The sequence below is a fragment of the Podarcis raffonei genome, chromosome 10 (assembly GCF_027172205.1).
Source record: "Podarcis raffonei isolate rPodRaf1 chromosome 10, rPodRaf1.pri, whole genome shotgun sequence".
Classification (NCBI taxonomy): domain Eukaryota; kingdom Metazoa; phylum Chordata; class Lepidosauria; order Squamata; family Lacertidae; genus Podarcis; species Podarcis raffonei.
In genome coordinates this window covers 29,210,545-29,230,433 of record NC_070611.1, presented here as the reverse complement: position 1 = coordinate 29,230,433, position 19,889 = coordinate 29,210,545, and the positions used below count along the sequence as shown (strand labels likewise).

General features: G+C 42.1%; 1 protein-coding gene across 1 annotated transcript in view; it reads left to right on the top strand.

The window, feature by feature from the left end:
- The window catches only part of LRIG3 (leucine rich repeats and immunoglobulin like domains 3), a 53,317-nt gene extending 34,592 nt beyond the window's left edge, over positions 1-18,725 (top strand). The window contains exons 6-19 of the mRNA XM_053405262.1: positions 667-810; positions 1,065-1,208; positions 1,612-1,755; positions 2,306-2,386; positions 3,726-3,797; positions 4,937-5,008; positions 7,109-7,272; positions 11,445-11,765; positions 13,071-13,352; positions 14,213-14,665; positions 14,878-15,042; positions 16,921-17,064; positions 17,190-17,465; positions 17,936-18,725. Of these exons, the coding sequence (XP_053261237.1) occupies positions 667-810; positions 1,065-1,208; positions 1,612-1,755; positions 2,306-2,386; positions 3,726-3,797; positions 4,937-5,008; positions 7,109-7,272; positions 11,445-11,765; positions 13,071-13,352; positions 14,213-14,665; positions 14,878-15,042; positions 16,921-17,064; positions 17,190-17,465; positions 17,936-18,183 (2,710 nt within the window). The 3' untranslated portion in view covers positions 18,184-18,725. The remainder of the gene's footprint in view (positions 1-666; positions 811-1,064; positions 1,209-1,611; positions 1,756-2,305; positions 2,387-3,725; positions 3,798-4,936; positions 5,009-7,108; positions 7,273-11,444; positions 11,766-13,070; positions 13,353-14,212; positions 14,666-14,877; positions 15,043-16,920; positions 17,065-17,189; positions 17,466-17,935) is intronic.
- Positions 18,726-19,889: the final 1,164 nt, after the last annotated feature.

Genomic DNA, 19,889 nt, shown 5'->3' with positions numbered 1-19,889 from the left:
GCTAGACACCAGCTCCCAACAGCTACAGTCAGTGTGGCCAGTTGTCAGGGATGCTGAGACCTGTAGAACAACAACACAATGGAGATCACAATTTCCACCATCCCTGTCCTAAGGTTTCATGTTGATATGATCTGCTTGCTTTGCCCTGAGTAATGCCCCTCAGAATGCTAACATACTGTTGCAGCTCACAATGTTATCCTGGTACATCAGGAAGATCTGGCTTTTATTTGTTACTGTTCCATCTCGCTAGCAACGTACGTAATCAACAATTTGTGGGGCCACACTTTGACGTTCTGATTGTACCAAGAAAGGAGCTGCACAGAAAATAAATATATATTATCTATACCCCGTCCATCTGGGCGGCTTCCAAAAAAATATTAAAATATTGTAATACATCAAACATTAAAAGCTTCCCTAAACAGGGCTGCCTTCAGATGTCTTCTAAAAGTCTGGTAGTTGTTGTTCTCTTTGACATCTGGTGGGAGGGCGTTCCACAGGGAGGGCGCCACTACCGAGAAGGCCCTCTGCCTGGTTCCCTGTAACTTGGCTTCTCACAGTGAGGGAACCGCCAGAAGACCCTCGGTGCTGGACCTCAGTATATATATATATGCTGGGAAGTCTGAGCTTATTTTAGTTAACTTGGAACTCTTTTTATTTTCCCCTCAGAGAAATGAACCGTAACAAAATTAAAAAAATAGATGGGCTTACATTTCAAGGACTTCCTTCTTTGAAATCTTTAAGAATACAAAGAAATGGGCTAGCTAGGCTCATGGATGGAGCTTTCTGGGGATTAAGTAGCATGGAAATCCTGTAAGTATACGCTTCCATAGTCTTCGAAAAATAACCAGTTTTGAATCCCTTAGTTCATTGCTTATTTTGAGTAACTGTGATGCTAACAATATATAAATGTACAACCCACCAACCTGTAAAACTTTTCTGGCTTCTGTTTCCAGTAGGAAGAGCCTTAATTTCTTCTTGTTATGTATTGATTTTTAAGTTTTCATATGAAACTTGAGGTCTTCCCCCCCTTTTTTGTTTCTATGTATGTATGTGTGTGTGTACAGGCAGCTGGATCATAACAACCTAACAGAGATTACCAAAGGCTGGCTTTATGGCTTGCTGATGTTGCAGCAGCTCCATCTTAGCCAAAATGCTATCAGCAGAATCAGCCCTGATGCCTGGGAGTTTTGCCAAAAACTCAGTGAGCTGTGAGTAGTAGTTTTGTGTTTAAACCCTTCCATTTTTAAGAGCAGGGTACTAGCCAAAGCATGAGCAGCTTACCAGCGAGCTGTGAATTTTTTTGTAACAAGATTTCTAAAGGTGGCAACAGCTGTTTGTGTGTTAGTTAATGCAATGGTATTTTGTTGTGAGGAGCTGAAGCCAACTGCGTTTTCCTCCCCTCTTCGTAAAAGTTGTGTTTGGTCTTTTGTTATTGTAATTTTTTAAATAAGGAAACCCATTCTGCTATTTTCTGTGCAATGGAAAATAATGTGCAAGCTTATATCAAAAATAATCAGGCTGAAATTAATCAGGGGACGAATTGTGAATTGGGTTTGGGTTCCTTATGAATTCTGATTAAAGCAAACGTTTCTCCCCCTCTCAAACTTGCAGGGATTTAACTTATAATCATTTAACCCGGCTAGACGATTCAAGCTTTGTTGGTTTAAGCCTACTTGTGAGGCTGAATGTTGGGAACAACAGAGTGAGCTACATTGCTGATTGTGCCTTCCGAGGGCTATCGAGTTTGCAGACTTTGTAAGTTTCATAGTAGGGTTTTTCTCTCAGAAAGCTCTACAGTAGCAAGACTATCTTAGTGTAGATGAATGTGAAGGAATTCTAAACGATGAATACATCTTGATATAAGGAAGGTTTCGTCTCTGCTAACATTGATATGCATTGACAACAACTGTTGAAGCTACTTTAACTGTTTCAGTTTTATTTCATACACACACCCCTCACATTTTAGAATAATTCCTCACAACAGGCCTGAAAAAAATAAAAACGTCATACGATCAGTTGAACAAAAAGTAAAATCATGGCATAGCAGGGCTGCTTTACTTTGCTGATTTTATGACATGCAGCTGCTGCTTTTGAAAACGACTTTTAAGAGGGTGCTTCTAAGCACTGTGTGTGGAAAGAGTAACCAATTTCCTGGGTTTCCAGTTGGGTAAAACATTTAGGCTTGGGGTGAACATGCCACTGGGTTCCCAATGTGCTTCCTTCTAGGAATCAATTGCTTTTGTGATTTAAACGTTCTTGTACACTTTGAAGACCCTGGATCTGACTTACCCATTTCTTTCAACAGGGATCTTAAAAACAATGAAATCTCCTGGACAATTGAAGATATGAATGGTGCCTTTTCCGGACTTGACAAACTTAGGTGGCTGTAAGTACAACTTACTGCTTTATCTTCAAATGCAGATTCTGTATTCCCATCCCACCCCAGCTGCTATTGACCTTCCAGATCTCTTTCCGCTTTCGCACATTAGAGAGAGGCAGTGGAGGCAAAAGTAAAGATTAATGAAGGACCAGGCAGGAAGGGTGGGAAAGAAAAGATTGCTAGTATTGGTGGTTGAGGGAAGCTGGAAGTCATCTGTAAGGTGGATTTGGCCACTAGGGTGCTTGACTGTACGTTAACAGTTACAGTCGTACCTTGGATCCCAAACACCTTGCGAGTTGAACGTTTTGGCTCGCGAACGCCGCAAACCCGGAAGTGAGTATTCCGGTTTGTGAATGTTCTTTGGAACCTGAACATCTGACACGACTTCCATGGCTTCCGATTGGCTTCCGATTGGCTTCAGGAGCTTCCTGCAGCCAATCGGAAACCACACCTTGGTTTACGAAGGTTTTGGAAGTCGAACAGACTTGCGGAACGGATTCCGGTCAACTTCCAGGGTACCATTGTTCTTCCCTGACACAGCCCTCTCTGCTGAGGTCTGAGCTGCAACAGTACAAAGCTACCAGAAGCTTGATTCTCATATTAATCTGCTTTGTTTAGCTTATAGTTGGAGGGAGAAGGGTAATCAGGAAAGACAAAGGTAGCTAAAGTGGAGGCAGGCAGAGTAGGAATTAACACATCCTATGAAACCTTGGAGCAAAAGTCCAGAAAGACCAGGATTTTTTCTTGATTTGCTCTTTGGAGTCACCTTAATTTAACCTGGCCTTCCTTGGTGTGCCTTTTTTTCAGTACACCTCTCTTTTCATTAAATACAAAAAAAGTTTCCAAATACTCTTAGGTTGAAAAGACTTGATTATCTTAACTGCATGCATGGTGTCGTGCAATCAGTCCTTATACCTTTCACATAAGACCCAGGGTTCTTCAGAGTCAAAATTAGAGGCAGTCATGTTAGTGGAAAGCTACATAAGGCAGGCAGTGGCAGATGTTTGGCAGGGCAATCCAGCATTCAGAGGCAATGGCTCTGTTAGAATGCAAAGATTTTCTTCACAATGCACAGATATAGAAATAAATTGGCTGACAGCCCTTGCAATAAAAAAGCTTCACCAAATTATATACATTAAAAGGCTTTGAACATGCCTTCATCTCTCCAGTAACTGAAGCAAAATACTTGTATATATTTAGGAGAGGAAGGTGTTGAGAGGTAGGCAGACACAGTGCAGTAAAACATGCCTTAAAAGCAATTATCAAGAGTCTCTCCTAACGGTTCTAAAAATCATGCATCTATTTTATTTTCATCTGTTACATGTTAAGTGTTTTATATTTCCAGGCTACTCCAGGGAAACCGGATTAGGTCAATTACTAAGAAAGCGTTTTCTGGTCTGGATGCACTTGAACACCTGTAAGTAGTTGAAAATCACATTGAACCAGACAATTTTTAAAATATGCAATGATGCCAACTCAATGATAACCTTCAAAGGGGGCATATAGGTCAGTGGTAGAGCTCCTGCTTTCATCATCATCATCATTTTGAATTTGTATACCGCCTTTCTATCTTACAATACTCAAGGCGGTTTACAAGCTGAAGAAACAAAAAGTGTACATCTTATAACAATCTAATGCAATACAGAAATGTGATAATAAAACATAACTTTAAAATAGGCAACCTCCATCAAAAAAGTAACATTCAACAATCATTAGAATAGTATAAAATAATAATATCAACATAGAAAAGTTAAACAGAAATCCACTCAACAGTTACAATAATATCTAAACTATAATCAATAAAACAACAGCAAGCCACAGTGCATCAAACAATACAATACACATTAAGAAGCAGAGGGTAGAGCAAGGCAGGTGGAAAGAGGCCTTGCCTAATGGAGTCTCTCCCCTCAAAGTTCTTCCTCCAGGAACAGCTTCCTTATGAGGAGACCCTGGACCGGAGGGTGGGGCAAGGCAGGTGGAAAGAGGCCTTGCCTGATGGAGTCTCTCCCCTCACAGTTCTTCCTCCAAAGGAACAGCTTTGCACGCCCAAGTTCCCAGTTGCGATCCCAGTTTCAATCTCCAGTAAGGGCTGAGAAGAAAGCCCTCTCTGAAACCCAGGGGAGCTGTCTATCAGTGTAGACTGAGTTAGAGATGGTTTGAGTATGAGACGACTTTCTGTGTTGCAGCATAGGGTCTATAGATGGCATTCCCCTGCCAAATTGCATTGTTATCTAGGAAATATAGTCAAATCATACAACTGGGGTAGCTCAGCTGGTACAACATGAGACCCAATGGGTTTGAGCCCCACATTGGGTGAAAGATTCCTATACTTCAGGGCTTGAATGAGATGATCCCCAAGGTCCCTTCAAACTCTACAATTCTATGATTTATTATCTTTTAAATGAGCCCCTGTGTAGTGGTACTTATACGGTACAAGCTGCTTCTTTTTCACGTTCTATTTTACACCCAGCCTTGGAGCAGAATGTGAGAATTTGCTTTGACTTTGTTTGCCTTGTGATCCTACATTTTGCCTTTTCCTTTTGTTTCCACCCCCAGAGATCTAAGTAACAATGCCATCATGTCAGTTCAAGGAAACACGTTTTCACAAATGAAGAAACTTAAAGAATTGTAAGTGTCTCTACTTTGCCCCAATGAGACGTGTGTTATGTTTGAATATATCAGATGATAGCCATGGACATTGGTAGTAATGACGATGCATTTATTTTGAAAAGCAGTACCTTTAGCAACTTTCTCACGTCGTTGTCGAACAACATAGGGCATAGTTAAGAAAAAAGGTGTTGTGGATCTGAAAAAGGAAATAACAGTCGTACCTTGGTTCTGGAATGCCTTGCGACTCAAAAGTTTTGGCTCGCAAACGCCACAAACCCGGAAGTGAGTGTTCCTGTTTGCGAACGTTCTTTTGGAACCTGAACATCCAGTGTGGCTTCCGATTGGCTGCAGGAAGCTCCTGCGTTCAATCGGAAGCCATGCCTTTGTTTCCGAACTTTTGGAAGTCGAGCGGACTTCCGGAACGGGTTCCATTTGGCTTCCAAGGTACCACTGTACGTATTTTGAGGGATACAGCTAAGGCAATGATAATTCTAGAAGTTCATGCTCAACAAGTAATAATACTCTGTTTTGGTCCTATAAGACAGAAATTCTTTCCCCACCTAGTAGCAAGGGCTACTCTGAACTATAACCAGGGCTGGATTTAGGTTTGATGAGGCCCTAAGCTACTGAAGGTAATGGGGCCCTTTTTATGTCCAGGGGTCCTTTGTCAACAACAAATCGTCGCTATTTTGTGTGTTGAATATATGCTATATGGTAATTTATGGGCCTAATAGGTATCTAAAGCCATTTGCACATGCAGAATGTAGGCACCCTATATATAGAAAGGAACAAACCAGTGATATTTTAGGGAACAGGCTAGCAGGCAGGGCCCATTACTTACATCATAGGAGCCTACACAACAAAAACACTGTTGCTGTATGTAGGTTTTATTTTATTTGTTTTTTATCTTATATTTTGGAATGTACATCCAGTTTTTTTTCTCTTTAATTTTTTTTGGGGGGGCCCAAGAGAGTGGGGGCCTAAGCTATAGCTTGTTTAGCTTATACGTAAATCCGGCACTGACTATACTAGACACTTGCCTGTTCAGCTGCATGTACATGATGCAAAACCAAACCCTTAATCACGTTGGGCTCTGCTTCTTTAAGTCATTTCCTCCTCCTCCACCCTGGTTCTGATACCAGGGAGCCAGTACAGGATTTAGCTCAGTGAGGTAAGGTATGGGAAGGTTTTGTTTCTGTCCCCCTCATTTTCCTCTAAGTATAGGGAAAGGGCCATAAAATATCTGCCTTGCATGCAGAAGATCCCAGGTTAAATCCCTGGCATCTGTCTGAAACCTTGGGGAGCTACTGCCATTCAGTGCGGACAATAATAAACAACAACAACAATAAAAATTTATTGTTTATACCCCGCCCATCTGGCTGAGTTTCACTCTGGGCGGCTCCCAATCAAGTGTTAAAAACAATACAGCATCAAATATTAAAAACTTCCCTAAACAGGGCTGCCTTCAGATGTCTTTTAAAAATAAGATAGCTGCTTTTTTCCTTGACATCTGATGGAAGGGCATTCCACAGGGCAGGTGCCACTACCAAGAAGGTCCTCTGTCTGGTTCCCTGTAACCTCACTTCTTGCAATGAGGGAACTGCCAGAAGGCCCTTGGAGCTGGACCTCAGTGTCCAGGCTGAACGATGGGGGTGGAGACGCTCCTTCAGGTATACAGCCGTATACAAACTAGATCGACCAATAGTCTGCTTCTGTATAAGGCAGCTTTCTATGTTCGTATAAAAAGTTAATCCTTCTGTGCTGGCTTTGTAGCACATCTGGGTAGGTTAGGAGTGAGGCAGGAGGCTTGTACACACTGACACACTCAGTTCTTATGTATGTGTTAGACCAGAATGAGGAAGAAGCCTGTAATATGTTCCCTCCAACACATGCACACCTGATAGCCCATGAATCCCACCTATCTATGAACCTTCCCTGAGATGTTGAGACCGGCCAGGCTGCAAACGGAATAAATAAATCAGTGCAACGCTGTTGATTTTTGTGATCAGTTTTGGTGCTTAACTTATCTTCGAGTTTGATTTAATACTGCTTTCCTGCTCTGGAAGCTGTGAAGTTCTGCTTCCTATGAATGGAATCTGCTCCTGTTTTGTTTTATAGGTACCTAAACACATCTAGCCTTTTGTGCGACTGCCAGCTGAAATGGCTACCCGAATGGCTGATGGACAACAATTTCCAGGCTTTCGTCAATGCCACTTGTGCCCACCCTCAGATACTAAAAGGGAGGAATGTGCTTGCTGTCAGCCTAGAAGATTTTGTGTGTGGTAAGGTTGTTGTTTTTTTTAATCCTTTTTCATTGACGTCTAGATTATTGTTTCAGGGCAGATTTAAACAGCTTTAGCTATATTACCTGAACTGTGAGGGTTAATAGTTTTGTTTGTTTGTTTAAAATACTCCCCCCCCCTCCACTGTTCATGAGCTCTGCACTGCAATTATTTCAAGTTTGTGGTTTTATTTCAGATGGGGGACGACAGTTTAGGATTAAGTTTTGTGTACTGCATAGTTGCATATTGTGTACAAAGGAAGGCTCAGTTGTTTGTGGTGGCAAATGCATATATGCTGCTAGGCTTAAAATGTGAATGCCACTTAGGTAAGCATTGTTCTAAATATTTGGGCATGCTGTGAAATGTTTAGACAGATGCATGCTTAGTGTTCTTAAATGCAAAAATGCAGGAATATGTTTAATATGAATAGCACCTTCATTGTGCAGAGGTTAAGACGTTCTTCAGGAGTTTTGTTAACATACAAAATCCACATAGTCATCTTTAAGCACAATATTTCATTTTTATGGCCTTTGTGCACTCCTACATCTAAGAACATTTGAGAGCTCTAGCAAAGCTCCAGCATTCCTGGCTCCCACCTCCTTAAGAGAAGAGTCAGAGGTGGGACAAAGCCATCCGTTCTATTTTGACCAGCATGTTAGCAGCTGCCCAGGAAGTTCTATTGAGCTCATGGTCTTTAGGGAAATATTTTCTCACAGACTCACTTTTCTGTGTTTGCAACTCAGCACAATTATTCCACCCACCACCCCCAAAATTAGGGAATTCCAATGTCTTTTCCACGATCAATTTTGTTTGGGCATAGTTTCATTTCTAAGAGAGTAGAAAGAGATTGGACCACAAAACAATGTGTAGGGTTGGGCAGTATCTCGTTTTCAGCATTGTTGATATATCACCAGCTAAACGTCACAATATACTGATATAGCACAGTGTCTGAAATAAGGATGGAATTATGTGGGTGGCGCTGTGGGTTAAACCACAGAGCCTAGGACTTGCCAATCAGAAGGTCGGCGGTTCGAATCCCCGCGACGGGGTGAGCTCCTGTTGCTCGGTCCCTGCTCCTGCCAACCTAGCAGTTCGAAAGCACGTCAAAGTGCAAGTAGATAAATAAAGTAGATAAATAGATAAATAAAGTAGATAAATACCTGGCAGGAAGGTAAACAGCGTTTCCGTGCGCTGCTCTGGTTCGCCAGCAGCGGCTTAGTCATGCTGGCCACATGACCTGGAAGCTGTATGCCGGCTCCTTCGGCCAATATAGCGAGATGAGTGCTACAACCCCAGTCGGTCACAAGTGGACCTAATGGTAAGGGGTCCCTTTACCTTTACCTTTATGTGGAGACATTGCCTGTCTTCATGGTTTTTCTCAAGTTACGTTTTTGGCATAGCACACGCATCATGATTCGCGATATATCGCCAGGTCAAAAATTATGAAACGGATATCCTAATATGGACTTCAAACTGATTTTGGACGATATATCGCCCAGCCCTAATGATGTGGGCACTTTCCTCATTAGACCTATTGGAGGGCAGCTGTATCACCTCACTCACAGTGAGAATATCTTTGCATCTCTCGGTTCACAATGGAAGGGAGGGAGGTTGTCCAACCCTGACAGCCAATGAAATGTGAGCATGTTTTAAAGAAGCAGGGAGCCTGTGGTAACAGGAACTGACCAGAAAGAGCAAACAATCTGCCATGCATTGTGGATTTTTGAGGGGTTAACTCTGGTTTATCTTTCTTACAGTGAAAAACACACCAGTACTGAATAGCAGGAAGGTTCAGGTCTAGAATTTCTGTTATTTTTGTGCTGCTCATGAATGTGCTGCTCATTGAACCACTGTCAAAAGTGTTCTTTCATAGCCACAGTTAATGGCCATAGTTGGTGGCCCTAAGCAAACTTGGGCTGGAGTTTTGTACACAGTTAACACTGGCATTAAAAGAAAATGATTTATGAATGCATAACGGGCAGCAGAAATGCAGCTTTTGTAAAAAGACAAACCTACCATGGCTTGCTCTGAAGAGCTGTAAAATATAACTAATGAAACTGTAGGTCCAAAAGCATAATTGACCCCATTATTAGAGATGGGAAATTAAGCCACAAAAAATCACTTCTACAAGAAAGAGACATGCTTTCAGCTGAACCAATGTTACAAGCATTCAACTGGGAAGCCCCAAAATGCAGTACATTACAAATATATATGCTATAGCATCTTTGCAATACGGCTTCTTAATAACTTTTAAAATAAATCCCTCATGTCTAATTGAGAGAGTTGCTGTTTGAATTAAACTTTCTTTGCAGCATATACCAAGAACTGGACAAAAATTTGGTTTCTTTAATGGACTAAACAAATTAATTGAATTGAATAAACACTTTTTGATCTCCATAGCCTAGTTATCACGTTAATGTTTCAGTGGGAAATGTTGCTTAAAGATATATTTTCAGTCAAGAAGAATTGTGCTCCTTAATTCTCAGATCTTGCAGCTGAATGACAGTAATTTAAATATTCATCCTTGCATTCATTAAAATGATTGCTCAGCAGGAGAAAAATACCACATGTCTTTCTAAATTTAATGAAAACAACTCTCTCTGTGTGTATGTGGTTTTAGAAGCTAATTCAACATGCCAGGTTAAAGTTCTGGGAAGAAAGGAAACCGAGGAAACAGAAACGGGGCATTTTAACAAAATGAAATTGTGTGCTTACCGGTTCCTTTGTCCTTATAATTCGAAATTGATGTAATTTGTACTTCTCCCAGCTATCAAAAGATGATAAATTTTAGACCTAAAGGCATTTTTTTTTCAAAAGAAGAAGAAGGTGAAAATGAGATTTAAAATATAAAATAATCTTGCTGATCCATTGTTGTGTATGATCACCATATGGTTATGCAATAGAAGTTGTCAGCTGGTATTCCCTGGGCCAAAGCTGCACAACCCAAAAGGTGAAAAGGCAATATGGAAGTTGCTGCGATTATAAGCAATGAAATTTTACACCAGGCCAGGAACCTGATTTTTAACATGCCACCTCTTACTCCCTTGACAGTGGCTAAGCCAATAGCTGACAAGCAGTGGAAACTGGCAGCACAATCTTAGGCTATTTAGAAACAAGCTCTATTGAGTTCAGTAGGACTCAGCTGCCAGATAAATGCATAGAGAATTGCAGTTGGAATGTACTTCTGCTTCATGAGTGAAATGTTAAACATTAGTTGATTGGTCAAAACGTTATAGTTTTCGGAGTACAACAATTTCCCGATGGGATTCAGTAGAGCCCTGTTTATCTTCTCTTAGCCCCATCTACCCCCAACCACATGCGAAAGCAGCATGGCCAAACATCAGAGGGAATGGGAGGCCTGAGCTTGCTTGCCCCAGCCAATCCAGCAACGTCCTCTTTCTGTAGACAAGAAACAGAGGATCCATTTGTGTATGTGTGCTGCTTCCTTATTTGGGAAACGATGGTGCCTTTGGCGGACACAGTTTCTGAGATGAACTCAAGTACAAACAAAGTTACTCTGTAGACCTGAGATGCAGAACTAGTGTTCCACCAGATGCTGTTGGTTGGCGTTTGTCCGCAGACAGCTTTCTGGGTCATGTGGCCAGCATGACTAAACCACTTCTGGTGCAACGGAACACCGTGACAGGAGCTAGAGCACATGGAAACGCCGTTTATCTTCATCACAGTGGTACCTATTTATCTACTTGCACTGGTGTGCTTTCGAACTGCTAGGTTGGCAGAAGCTGGGACAGAGCAACGACGGGAGCTCATCCTGTCGCGGGGATTCAACTGCCAATCTTCCGATTGGCAAGCCCAAGAGGCTCAGTGGTTTAGCGTCACCTGCTTCCCCAGCTATTGGTAAAAGAACCTCCCTCAAGAGTACTCCCTCATTTAGAACAGGGATGAGGGACCCTGTGGCCCTGCAGATGATGTTGGATTGCAACTCCCATCAGGCTCCAGCCACCATAGCAAATGGTCAGGGATGATGGGAGTTAGAGTCAAAGGTTCGCCATCCATGATTTAGACTGCTGATTGGAAATCTGCATCATATCTCTTTTAAGTACTTGATTCTTCCAAACCTATAATTAAAGGTCTAGTCTGGTCTCTCACTTTCGTCTCTGAGCTTATTGCAATTCGTTTCTCCCCCCCCCCCTTTGCTCTTATATTCACAGATGATTTTCCGAAGCCACAGATAACTGTACAGCCTGAAACTCAGTCAGCAATCAAAGGTTCCAATTTAAGTTTTATATGTTCAGCCGCCAGCAGCAGCGATTCCCCGATGACTTTTGCTTGGAAGAAGGACAATGAATTGCTGCATGATGCTGAAATGGAGAATTACGCACATCTCAGGGCACAGGGCGGTGAAGTGATGGAATATACCACCATTCTTAGGCTGCGCAATGTGGAATTCAGCAACGAGGGGAAATATCAGTGTGTTATTTCAAATCACTTTGGCTCATCCTACTCTGTCAAAGCTAAACTCACAGTGAACAGTAAGCATCTTGAGATTAACTGTATATTAAACAAAAATCATATGATATGTAATCCAAAAGGCATCACCCGAAATATTTGGATACTGGAAGTTGAGATGCTGTTGGCTGCCTTCTCTGGACGCATGGGGAACAAATGTGAAAGCACATTATATTTGAATGCACCAAAACCATATATATATATATCTGGGATTCAGTAGGTTATATCCAACAAAGTTGTCTCAGAATTAACCTTGGAGTGAAATGTGAATGAATACGGTCTGTCTGAAATAAGATTAATTCATATATATGTTTTCCCGAGTTGTGTATGTCACAACTTGTTCAACCTCATTTGATTCTTTAGAAATTATTTATATAAAGTAGACTGCATTTGGTTCATCAAAGATTCAAAGAATTGCCATCCAAGATATACCCAGTTAAAGAGACCATTCAGTCAAATATTCAAGTAAAATGAAATACAGTATCGTGGGGGAGAAATTCACACAGCTCACACTGCCAGAATTAATGTGTAAACCAGGAGGCAGCAATCATTCAAAATATGCACATCTACAAATTTTGTGGTGCCTCAAATCACAGTATGAATGCAAATTGTGAATATCGGCAGGAATTGAATACAGATTTTCATGCAGACATTTTTTTAAATAAAAAAAATATGATGAAGAAACAAGGCACACTGAGAGAAACTGATATTGACAGGTTCATCTATCCCCAAATAAACTAGAGAATCAGCAACGGAATTGATAGCATAGCAAGCAGCCACTTCGTAATGTTATGCTGCTAGTGCTTGGGATGAGGAAATGATTGCCCTGTATGAGAGCCAGTGTGGTGTAGTGGTTAAGAGCGGTAGACTCGTAATCTGGGGAACCGGGTTCGCGTCTCCGCTCCTCCACATGCAGCTGCTGGGTGACCTTGGGCTAGTCACACTTCTCTGAAGTCTTTCAGCCCCACTCACCTCACAGAGTGTTTGTTGTCGGGGAGGAAGGGAAAGGAGATTGTTAGCCGCTTTGAGGCTCCTTCGGGTAGTGACAAAGCGGGATATCAAATCCAAACTCTTCTCTTCTTCTTCTGTATGTTCTTCCCTGAAATCAGTCCTTATTTCAAAAGCAGCTTGCAGATGTTTCCTTCGGAGTTGGGCATTAAAAAATCTAGACCCAGTTGAGCTGGTAGAGAGCAGGGGAAACAATTATCCATGAATCAATGGTGACACCGATTCCACTTACATTGTATGGGCATACTGAAAACTGTGGTTTATGCTATCTAATAAGAAAGCTCACTTGTATCTCTTTGCATCTTTTGTGTTTTTTGTAGTGCTTCCTTCATTTACCAAGATGCCCATGGACCTCACCATCCGTGCAGGGGCGATGGCACGGCTGGAATGTGCTGCAGTCGGTCACCCGGTGCCCCAGATCGCTTGGCAGAAAGATGGCGGCACTGACTTTCCCGCAGCACGTAAGAGACGCATGCACGTGATGCCTGAGGACGATGTCTTCTTTATAGTGGATGTCAAAATCGAAGATACTGGTGTCTACAGCTGCACAGCTCAGAACACTGCTGGGAGCATCTCTGCTAATGCAACATTAACAGTGTTAGGTAAGATAAAATGTGATTGCCAACTGAACACTGGGGGTGCCCCTTTGTCTTTGCTTGCTGGTAACATGATTAAAGCTTTAGAGATATTTTTGGACTTGGACTTAAATCCCTCCCCCCCAGTCTAATATCCCTAGTGCTGCAAGATTGTCACAGGAGCGCCTGGACTAAAATTGTCTGTCAAAAACTTCACTTGTGGTTTATCACCACAACAGCTACTCACTTTGGGTTTTAGTAAAGCAAACAGTCTAATTTGTCAGCGCCTAAATGATATTGAGCGTCAGAACAACCTGGCCACAATAAGGAAATTTTGCCCATGGTATGACTATTTTCCACCTTCCCATTTCGACTCTCTGGCACCCTATCTGCATAACCTAGCAATTCTGAAATACAGACGTGCTTTTACTCTCGCAAGATTGAATGTATTGCCCTTGGCTGTACTTGAGGGACAATTCCAACAGATTCCACACGAAAAACGCTTATGTCCTTGCGGAGATGGCAGTACTGAATTGGTGGCGCATGCCCTTCTGGCTTGCACTCTTTATAAAGACTTGAGGAATGAGATTATCACCCCTCTTTTATTGTCCCTTCTGGGTCACCCAGCCACTGCCACAGTGTCCTTTCTCTTGGCAGATCAAGATGAGCAGGTGACAGCAAAGGTTGCAAGGTTTTTAGCTGGGGCAATCAGAATAAGATCCACTATTTGACTATTGATTCAAAACCCTAAAATGTATTTTATATAATTGACTTTTTCTTTCTATTCTTTGTATATCATATTGTTGTTTTTTTGCTGATGGCTGACGCAAATAAAGATTCATTCTTGGTAACATTCATATATTTACTGCTCCCCCTCTTTCCTTCAGAAACGCCCTCATTTTTGAGGCCTTTGCTGGACCGGACGGTGACGAAAGGGGAAACGGCCGTCTTGCAGTGCATCGCCGGTGGTAGCCCCCCGCCTCGGCTTAACTGGACCAAAGACGACAGCACTCTGATGGTGACTGAGAGACATTTCTTTGCAGCAGGAAACCAGTTGCTCATCATTGTGGACACAGATTTTGAAGACGCTGGGAAGTACACGTGCGAAATGTCTAATACTCTTGGGACAGAGAGAGGCAACATCCGCCTCAGCGTAATTCCCACGCCAACCTGTGACTCTCCTCAGAACGCTGCCCCGTCTTTGGACGATGATGGATGGGCCACTGTGGGCGTTGTGATCATAGCTGTGGTGTGCTGCGTGGTGGGCACTTCCCTCGTGTGGGTGGTCATCATATACCACACAAGAAGGAGAAATGAAGATTGCAGCATCACAAACACAGGTGTGTAAACTGAAACTTGGCACCGGAAGAGCAGACTGAAATATGTTTGTGGTTAACCTACAGAAGTTTTTCTTCCAGGCTTATTTGAGTCTCTTGACTCCGATTCAGAAGAGCGAATAGCTTTTCAAATACATCCCTCTGTTGCTCATTAGCCTTAAAATGCAGCAAAGAATCTCGATGCTGATAGCTCCGTGTGTTTGCTTAAATCGCAGATGAGACAAATCTGCCTGCTGATATTCCAAGCTATCTGTCATCCCAGGGAACTCTAGCTGAAAGGCAAGATGGATATGGGTCATTGGAGAATGGAAGTCAACATCATTTTGTATCTTCATCCTCATCCATGGGAGGATATTTCTTACAACAAAGAGACAGCGGCGGTAAGCATTCAAAATGTTGAAGTGTACCATCCGAAAGCTAGAGATCCAGTCACTATTGTCCTTAATTCATGGAGGGTAGCTTCTTCGACAGATAGACTCTGTTGATGAGAAAATTGTCAACAATGGCTATGGTCCCTTAAAGGGTATTGGAATATCAAAACACTTGCCATCTTTTAGCATTCAGTAGTAGATCACCGGTGTATACAGATGCAAATTCATACATTTTTATCCTGCTGAAGAGTGCTTCCAGGAGATGGATTGGAGATTTTTCTTGTGCATTTTATTTCATTTTATTTTCCACCTGGAGCTATGCTTTTCAACCACTGGCCAAGGACATCAATACAGTAGTGATCCAAATGCTACCAAGTGTTTTCAGCAAGAGAGTCAGCTGAGCCCTTTCTGTCTTGACAGGATAAGTTCTGTTTTGCCCCATTCCCCAGCATCAAGCAGAGGTGCTTTTTTTCCAAGTTAGTACTTTCCCAAGTCTTCCATATCCAGAAGGCAAAGTCTGTATCCACTGGTTCTTTCTGTGGGATGCAACAGAAGGACTTGGTGTGGCAGCCGTATTTTGTGCCCTACTTAACGCTGTAGATCAGAGGTGGGGGGGCCACAGGCATCTGAAGGCAACCCTGTTTAGGGAAGTTTTTAATGTTTAATGTTTTATCGTGTTTTTAATATTCTGTTGGGAGCTGCCCAGCGTGGCCAGGGAAACCCAGCCAGATGGGCAGGGTATAAACAATACAGTTGTACCTCGTTTTGCAGCTGGGATCCGTTCCGGAGCCCCGGCCGCTAACCGAAAAGGACACAGGGCAAAGCGCCACATCTGCGCGCATGCATGGTGTGGTCTGCGCGAAGCGCAGTTTAGAACTTCTGCACATGCTCAAGCGGCAAACCCGGAAGTAACCCATTCTGGTACGTCCGGGTTTGCTGCGGACATTCACTGGAATGGACGCTAGACAAGGCGGACATTCGCAGAGGTATTACTGTAAATCATCATCATCATCATCTTGCAACTCCCATCAGCCTCAACTAATGATCAGAGATGATGGGACAACAGCTTGTGGGCCACAGATTCCCCACCCTTGTTCTAGCTCTCGCTGTTGAGGAAATCTTGTGCCAGAATAAGTGCACCTAACTTGACAAGGAACATTATGACAGTGACCCTGCGAATGACTGTGATCTAGAGGGCTGCACAGTCAGTTCTTTATAACGAATGTTGTTAGGAGATCCTCTCCGCTGCCATGCTGCCCAAGCAGCAGCTTTTCCATACCTTTGACAAGCTGCTTCTAGAATTTAGGGGCATTTTTACAGAAAGCTGAGATGTCCCACAGCGTGGTCAGTGCTACACCATCTAAATAGACTCTGGGGAACTGGATGTTAAGGGTGCACAACTCTTAACACTGGAAACCACTAACTCTGAAAAATCTCATTAAGTTCTCAAATTAGTATGATATCTGGGACCTTTGGGTGAAGGGTGGACTCTAAATACACTTAATAAAGAAAAAAACGAGTACAGTGGTACCTCGGGTTAAGTACTTAATTCGTTCTGGAGGTCCGTACTTAACCTGAAACTGTTCTTAACCTGAAGCACCACTTTAGCTAATGGGGCCTCCTGCTGCTGCCGCACCACCGGAGCACAATTTCGGTTCTCATCCTGAAGCAAAGTTCTTAACCTGAAGCACTATTTCTGGGTTAGCAGAGTCTGTAACCTGAAGCGTATGTAACCTAAAGCGTATGTAACCTGAGGTACCACTGTACCTCAAAATAATATTGCTTTGAAATCAATAAAAAATTATTCACTGCATAGCTTTTTTATAATATGTATTCATATATAACTGTTAAAGGGATCCTGACCTATACACCATTTCTCTTTTGAAGGAATTTGTCATACAGATAACTGCAGCGAAAATGACTTGGAAGCTGTAACAGATCCATTCTTATGTCATTATCTGGGAACTTCAGGAAGTATATATTTGAAAAGCAATATATGTGGCCCAGATATGTTTGATGTATACCACGCAGGTAATCTTCATTCCATATGTATATATAAAATAGTTTGCTGCATTTCATTGTCTCTTTTTGAAGGCTCTCTTTTGCTTAGCGAAGCTAACCCAACCTTGTTTTTTTGCTTATGGTGTTTGTTTAAGACTGCAATCCAGAGCAAAGGACTGTGTGTGCGGACCTGTATGACTCAAGCTGCTTGAAGGAAAAGGAATGCTACCCCTATCCCCACCCGCCTGAAGATCCTTTTGACCAGTATATCAGCATTTCTGGAATACACCCTCCAAGCAGTAAATTGCTCCCCTCTGCTTACACTCAGCGTGAAGACAGTGGAACAAGAAGCTTGCATCTGAATTTGGATGCATGTGAATTGAGCAGAAATCAAGAGCTGCCTCCTCTTACTACAAGCGGCACTTTCATGGGTATGCTTTCAGTGGTTAAAATAGCTTTGAAAAAGCAAATAAATGTGAATCATGGGCATGCAGTCTCCATTATTAGTGTATTTTTGGTCTTTGTGGAAGCCGCCCAGAGTGGCTGGGGAAACCCCGCCAGATGGGCGGGGTGCAAATAATAAATTATTATTATTATTTCAACATTGGGTTGGGAAATTCAGCATTCAGCACCCATTTGCACACAGAATTCCCCAACCTGCTGGCGACAGTGTTGAATGAAAATCTGCAGCCACATGTATACCGCCTCTGGCTAAACTCAGGGAGCTGACTATTTTAAAAATGCATCTTGTCACTAACTTCAACATTTAACTGTGTCAAAAGGCAGAGGTAGAAAGGTGAATCTGATTTAAGAACATTTCACTGGTCTGTGGTTTGGCCTTTTGTCCCTTCTTAATGGAGAGCAGTTGACAAACATATTTTCTCTCTTGTGTGTCTTTCAGGAACGTTTGGGAAACCTATATGGAGACACCAGCTTGATTCCTTCTCAAGTTGTAGGCAGCCTTCAATTTGGCAGCCAAGAGCTTCTCAAAGTCATCCTCATGAATCATTGAATTTTGACTCAGAGTCTGAGGATGATAACAGAAAAGACCGGACGTTTCATGAAGGGGACAGTGGCAATTGTATATACAAACAGGCTGCTGAAAATTTTAGGACTTCTGCTTTTCGGTTCTCTGAGTTGGATACATAGCTCCCCCTCTACCCTGCAAGCTGATTTATGAACCAAAGGAATATACTACCTCAAAGTGGACATTATTTAAAAAAGGAGAGGAAAGAAGACACTCCATACTTGTTTTTTATTAGGGCTATGATTCAAAAAGAAAGAAAGAAATACATTTTTTTTATACAGATGCAGTTTTATTGCCAAAACATTATACATTTTTATGCAGATTATACATTCCTTATAGAATATATTTCTAATAATTTTATAGCTTTGTTTTAACTGAATGGTACCTTTTTGTAAATTAACGGTGTGAATAATAACTATGCATTTGTTACTAAGACAGATTTCATTTTGTTGAAATGGGTGCTAAAGTGTTCTAAAGGAATACCAACATATGTACATGTTTTGTTTCCAAGGGGTGTGTGTGTGTGTGTGTGTGTGTGTGTGTGCGTGCATTTAATGGTCATTCCAAAGTTGTAAGCAGGTAAAATGGTCATATTTCCATATCACTTTTTAATACATTGGGCTGCCTTGTGCACTTGAAGCACTGTAATAAAAAGAAAAATACAGCCGGCTTTTTATGTTCAGAGAAATGAAAAAGTCGTTTCCCTCCTCCAACCATCTTTTCACCAATTTGTCTGCAGTACAGTGCATAAGCGCCCATAGCAGAATATTTGGCATCTGAACAAAGGCACTTGTGAGTCTCCTTTGCAAGATAGTGTTCATTATTTTACTTGAGCTGCTACTTTTGATTTAGGCAGCTTCGCCAATGTGCATCACAGCTCTGCAGAGCGAAATGAGCAACAGCATATTCAAACCCACCATACATTGGCCTAATTCCAAGTTGTATGTAGAGCTTTGCACATGCAAAGGAACAGCCCATCCACATGTGATGCATTCCTTAAGGCAGACATGTTTGATTTGTTTGAATCTTTGATTGCGTGCCACTGGAAAACATTCCCAAACGAATATGAGTTAATCATTTTATGCTTGTTATTTTACCATTTCAGTTTCCCAAACAAAATCATCTCTCAAAATGTATCAATGTCCAATTATTATTTTTTTGCCAAAGATCGAAAAATAGTTTAAAACCCTGTTTACCAAGTAATTCAACAGTCTGTTAACCCTGCTTTATGAAAACATACCCCAATAAAGTATTTTCATAACACTTTCAGAAGGTTACCTACCTAGGAACGGAACAAAGCTTACAGCTGATGAAGTCTTCTAATTGTAAAGAAGTAACTGGGAACATTACTTCTTACGTATCCTCACTCGAAAACAGCAAAAGCCACCCTGCTCTGTTTGAGCCAAAACACTCTGATGGGCAAAGTACTTGTGGTGGGGCTACACTGCACATATCCTAACACTTTCACCATCAGTCACTGTCAGTTCAGACTCCAAAGCTACAGTGGTACCTCTGGTTACAGATTTAATTCATTCCGGGGTGCCATGCGCACCCTGAAAAATCCGTAACTAGAGGCGCCATTTCTGCACGCATGCACAGCGCAATAGAGTGCTTCTGCACATGCATGAGCGGCAAAACCTGGAAGTATACCCGTAACCCGAACCTGGAGGTTATGCAACACAAGGTACCACTGTATATGGAAAGTTAGACTGTTTTGCCCTGATGTACTTCCCTTAGCACTTGCTTATGTTGAATCACATTTGCCGTTTCAATGCTTCCCAGTTTGGGAAGACCCAGAACAGTTTTGATGTCCACAGTGCATTCCAGG